At 41.7% G+C, this 6,322-nt stretch overlaps 1 protein-coding gene across 1 annotated transcript in view; it reads right to left on the reverse strand.

Annotated features, from left to right (window-relative positions):
• Window positions 1–6,322, reverse strand: part of LOC103397228 (glutamate receptor ionotropic, delta-2-like) — a 248,451-nt gene that overhangs the window by 97,093 nt on the left and 145,036 nt on the right. The window contains exon 6 of the mRNA XM_008335445.3: window positions 3,765–3,938. Within this exon, the coding sequence (XP_008333667.1) occupies window positions 3,765–3,938 (174 nt within the window). The remainder of the gene's footprint in view (window positions 1–3,764; window positions 3,939–6,322) is intronic.

Raw genomic sequence — 6,322 nt, forward strand, 5'->3', positions numbered from 1 at the left:
GGAAGAAGCCATTCCTCGTATTTATGGTCTCCTCAAAATCCACAAGAAAGGAGCTCCACTCAGACCCATCATCAGCAGCATCAATTCAGTCACTTACATCGCCAAACACCTGGCCTCCATCCTTTCACCATTGGTTGGGGACACACCTCACCACATAGCCAACTCACAGGACTTCACCAACAAGTTAAGGGGAGTAAAATTGGACACAAATGAGACCATGGTCTCCTACGATGTCACATCAATTTTTACATGTATCCCCACCAACGAGGCAGTAGAAACAGTGAGGATGCGCTTTTTCACCCTACCGGTAAGAATCAACCTGAGCATTGACCACATTTGTGCCCTTTTGGATTTCTGCCTCACCACCATCCATCCAGTTCAACGAGTCTTTCTACAGACAGAAGCATGGCTGCGCTATGGGCTCTCCTGTGTCTCCCATATTGGCGAATCTCTACATAGAGGAAGTGGAGAGCCGAGCTCTACATTCCTACGTGGGAACATCACCCAGCCACTGGTTCCGATATGTGGACGACACTTGGGTCAAAATCAAGGTCCATGAGGTCGACAACTTCACAGACCACATCAACTCGGTGGAGAGAATATGTGAAAAACAACAGTCTTGCATTCCTGGAATGTAGGGTTCACATCACAGAAGACTCAACATAGAGGTGTACAGGAAACCAACCCACACAGACCAGTATCTCCGATTTGACTCACACCACCCACTGGAGCACAAATTAGGAGTCATCAGAACCCTACAGTCACGGGCAGACACCTTTCCCACCACCAACAGAGGTAAGATGAGAGAACAGGGACACATTAGGACGGCTCTCAAGACCTGTGGCTATCCCAGATGGGCTTTTAAAAAAAAAAACGAACAAAAAGAGGCCCACAAAGAGGGAGGACAACAGGAGGAGGGGCAATGTTGTCTGTCAGGAACGTCAGGCTTTGGACCCAAATGCAACACACCGAGACAGAAAGGTCTTTTAAAGGTTTACTCAGGGTTCTGCACATATAAACACGTGTCCTGGCAATACAAAGCCTTCAACAAAAAGTGTCTCCACTTGAAATAGAGGAAGTCTTTTAAATAAACATGGAGAATAAATACACGTGTGTGGGTAGTGAAGGGTCTTTCAACAAAAGGTGTCTCCACTTGAAATAAAAGGAGGTCTCAGGAATAAGCGTAGAGTATTGATGATTAACACAGTCTTATAACAAAGGAAGTCTCCGCTTGGAGCAATAAGTCTCTTTGATGGACGCAATCTCACAGGAGTGACGTCACCGTGGCGGATTCCCTCTGGGCTGGGGAGCAGCGGAACTCAAGCGGGGGGGCAGAGCCGAAAATAGCAGAAACTCTCCTCAACAAGACGGGACGACTCTCGTCCACAGAGCAGGTAAGAAAGGGCGTGGATCGTCACCACAAGAAAGGCTTGAGCAGCAGAAAATCTCCACAACAGGAAACTGACATGCAGCCCTCGCAAACAGACATACACATTATCATGATTTAAAAAGACGAGACGATATGACTGCAAAGAGTGTGTGGCTGCAGCTTAAATATGCTGCTCACTCATCAGCGACAGCCGGTGAGAGCAGGTGGAACCAATCGCTTGATTGCACTGCTGCAGCAGGTATGACAGTTGTCATTGCATACATTTCAGGAGTTTAGGAAAAACTTAGGAGGATCTTTAACCAACACCAGATCCCAGCACACTTCAAACCTGGCAACACCCTAAGACAAAAACTGGTTCATCCCAATGACAAGACTCAAAGAAACAAGCTGGACAATGTGGTTTATGCCATTCAGTGCAGTGAGGAGTGTACTCACCTGTACGTTGGGGAGACTAAACAACCACTACACAGGCGCATGGCCCAACACAGGAGGGCCAACTCCTCAGGACAGGACTCAGCTGTTCACATACACCTCAAGGACAAAACACACTCCTTTGAGGACAACAATGTACACATATTGGTTAGGGAAGACAGATGGTTTGAGAGAAGGGTAAAAGAAGCCATTTTTGTCAACCTGGAAAAACCATCACTCAACAGAGGTAGACTCAGACACAACCTTCACCCACTTACAAAGCACTTTTAGGAACAACGACCAAAAGATTCACCTCAGTTTCACATAACAAAGAGGCAGGTGACTGAAACCTTTCTGATGAGGACCACAACGACCCATCAGACTCTTAACGACTGTAAGGCCCCACTCAACAGGGTGGACCTGAAATAGCTTTATTCTTTCACACATATAAAGTACTTTATACTTATATTTTTATATATACTATATATAAGTTATATATACTGTATATATTTATAACTTTCATCAGATGCATCTGCCTGACATTCATTTTCTCTCTCTAGCCTCCAGCTCCTTCCATGAAATTTAAAGTAAAACTGCTGCTGCTCTGTGGGGAGCTTTAATGATCACTCAGTCCTGAACTCCAGGTTAGCATTAAATGCAAGTGTGTGTACGTGCCTCAGCCTGGGCAGATGTGGTTCAATGCGGTGTGAAATTGGGCTTCTGGGCCACTCTTTCGCCAATGAGCTGAGCTCACTTCTCTCTCCCTCTGCCTTCCTCCCTCCCCTGACTCTCTTTCTTTCTCTCTCGCTCTCTCTTTGTCTCACACACACTCACTCTCGTTACATTCCCATCTCCCATCCATCCTCCAATTCCTATATATTAAAGATTTAACATAATTAATAAAACAAAGTATTTAGTGTAGTGGCACTTAGGCCCATAGGCAATGTCTCTGACATTGGTGTGGAACCCCAGGGTTCATCTCCTGGGCAAGATCGAATGTTCTGTACTGTTTTCGACATATTTCTGACATTCATTAAACACATACCCTCGGGGTCTTGTGCATGCACATAAATCAACATCACATTCATTCAATTTTGCTTTTTTTGTCACGACAAATACATCAGAATGTGTTCCCTTTTCTCCACTCTACTTGATGGCCACTTGAGTCGCATAAACTGAAAAAGGATAAGTGCAAACGTACTGCTTAATGCTTAATGCTTAATATCACATTTTGAAACCGCCAAAACTGAGAGATGTAGTAGTGGAGCTGCCTTTTGAATGTTAAGCCCAAAAAAAGGTAAAACCCAGACAAAGTCGTAACAAACCAGAACAACACCATAAACCACACCATAAATAGAAAACTGGTTATTGACTGGTTAAAACAGTATAAAAAGCAGCTAATAGTAGTAATGTCTTATGGGTCATAATGGGTTTGGACCTACTGAACACATACATTAAATGTATACATTTTTTAAATGTAATGGAAAGTTCACTATTGAAAAAGTAAAAAAAAAAAAACAAGTTGGCATTTTCAGTGTGCGCAAGACTAGATTGAGTCCTGTCCATCTTATAGAACTTATCTTATTTACACGAATAATTTTTATAAAAAGGCTGCTTTGTGAAGGAACAACAGCTCGACTAACTGTGACGTCAACCTTAACACTGAAGTCAATGGCCATTAAATTAAGACTTGTGTTTTAAGCATGAAATACAGGTTAACCAGAAAGATGATGCAGATGGTTAGTGGTGGTTAGGCTGATTGAACACTGCATTGCCTTGGTACAAATGCGGGAGTGAGTGTTAATGGATGTTTGGAATAAAGGAATAAGCGTTTAATAGGAGAAGGAAGGATGGATGGATGAACTGATGTACAGATGAATCAATTAGATGAATGAATGGATTGATGGATGACTTGGTAATGATGAATGATTGGGACAAAAACAAACAGGAAAAAAAAACTCACCTCCAGCTGCTGCGCCCTGGGGTTCTTAGGGTCACAGACAGAAGTGTTAATCCTGTGGTTGGGTTTGACACAGCGCTGAGTTGTGTTCTGAGGCATAGGGAACGTCTGCCGCACCAGAGTCAGTCGACCGATTGACTTCATAACCAGCTCCTGCAAGTCGTAGTCTGAGATCTCCTGGGAAGAGAAGAATTAAGAAGTTGTCAGGTGGTAAGAATGGGTGAGGAAGAAAAGTCAATTTCTTAACACATTTTTTATTAGGAGTCCTCCATGTCTCAGTACATGGAAGTAGGGAGGAGGGTCGACAAATTGATGCATTCGCATGTGTCCAAGTTCATGTTACCTGCCTGTGTACATAGGTGCATGTTTGAGCATACAGTATCTGCATGCCCTTGTAAAACCTTGAGGTGGGGAATCATCGCTAACTTGGCTGTAGGACACATTTTTCTCTCGTCCTCTTCCTGTCCACAGATCCCTATCCATCCTCCGCCACTGCAGAGGGTCATGAGGTGATGAGATGAGGGCTGAGATTGGTTTTCCCCAGGGCGTAACACTGCCACCAACACGGACACTTTTTTCTTGCAATATGTGTACAACGATCGTGTGTGCATGGTGTTGTGTGCATAATTGCTAGTACTAAATACAGCATCTCATGAAATATTTCACTCCTGGTTCATTGACCCGGGGGGCGCTGAAAGCGCAGACTATTGGACATGTACATACTGTATCTAAACAAGCAGTAATGCTAACCTATAAATACAGACACCTTTATAGATTTCCCACCGTCAGTGAATATTCTAAATGTATGTTTGTATGTAATTAATGTTCATCAAGACCTTCATTAAGAGTCCTCACAAGTTGAGATCCATGGCGATTAGAGACTAATATACAGGCTTCACTGCAGTGGTACAGTCATCTGCTGTAATTAAGGTGATAAATAGCCTCAACACTACAAACGCATGTATTTGCGTCCACAATCGAGCAGATGCTGGAGGTAGTGCATCATATAATATATATATATACAGTATATATAGTGTAAGATATACAGTATGTCAACAAGGATGCAGCTATTCAAATCTAAAACAATCCCGAGAAACTAGATTAAAAATAGTGAGACAGATGGAGATAATTTAGGATTTTATAAATAGAACAGTGTCAATAAGTGCATTTTAATCCTGGTTAGAAGAAATGGTGATGATGTTACCAAAGTGACAATGTATACATCTTTGACTGTGACAAACAGCTGGAACAGTCGGTTGGATCCACCACAGAAAAAATATAAAATGTCAGTGTATGTAATACAGTCAACACATTCTACAATATAGTTCCCTGCTGTCCAAGTACAGTTCGGGTTTCTTAAAACTATGTTAGCTAACATACACTATTAAAACAAAAACAAAAAAACAATATGAGTAATAAAGAAAAAGAAGAAGAAATGTGATTCTTTAACCAGTTTAAGGGAATACAAATTGGCAAATTAAGCCACAAAATTATCACAATCAAAGAACAACAGTAATTTTTAGTCATTTTCATGTTACTTAATCTTTCATTCTGAGCACTTCACTTAAACATTCCCTAACCACTTAACCCAGGGGTTTCAAACTCAAATTCAGTGGGCCAAAATTCAAAACTGGGATGAAGTCTCGGGCCAAACTTAATATTTATTGAAAAAAACGTTCGTTTTGCGTAAATATTGAATCTGGAACAGCCAAAGCTTATTATAAACATGAGAAATTAAATTATAATAATAATATAAAACACATCAGTAGTATTCATTTCTTATTATGTCTCTTTATCTGTAGTCGTTCTTTTAATGTAAATCTTTTTTTCCACAGGCCACCAAAAAAATATATATATATATGCGCACTATAACATACCGCATATATACGCTAATACTACAAATTCTGCAGTATATAGGGTCTATATACTGGCGGGCCAACTTTAGTACATATTTGATATGGTCTATGGTGGGCCAAATATAATCACACTGAGGGCTGGATTTGGCCCCCGCGCCTGAGTTTGACACGTGTGACTTAACCTAACTATGATAAATATATGCATATTCCTAATCCTTAATCTAATTCTAATCTGACCCCAATTCTATCATGTTTAGTTTAGTTTATTTATAAGGGGACAGTTCAATTTCATAAAACGCATGATTACACATGGTTAAAAAAGCCAGAGTTAGCCAGAAGGCTAGTTTTCATCTGTAGTCCCCTGGCCATGATGTAAGAAGGCAGAAAGCACACACAATACTGTCACGTGTGGGCATCAACATGGCAGGAAGCAGGCAGGACCCAAATGCAGTACTGGTGCAGGTAGTTTATTTGAAGATTCTAAATTCCAAAAACCAGGACAGAAACATACGCAAAGTCGAGCAGAGCTGAGAACACAAACAGAGTTGAGCACAGCAACAGACTTGCTCAGGAACAAACTAGGAACAGCTACAACAAAAGCTCGACACAACGCTGGCACGAGTGTGATGACACAGATTACCCCACACAGCAGACAGCAGGAAAAGGAAACAGACAGACCTGACAGTACCCCCCTCCTAATGGACG

The sequence above is a fragment of the Cynoglossus semilaevis genome, chromosome W (genome assembly GCF_000523025.1).
Source record: "Cynoglossus semilaevis isolate Cse_v1.0 chromosome W, Cse_v1.0, whole genome shotgun sequence".
NCBI classification, from domain to species: domain Eukaryota; kingdom Metazoa; phylum Chordata; class Actinopteri; order Pleuronectiformes; family Cynoglossidae; genus Cynoglossus; species Cynoglossus semilaevis.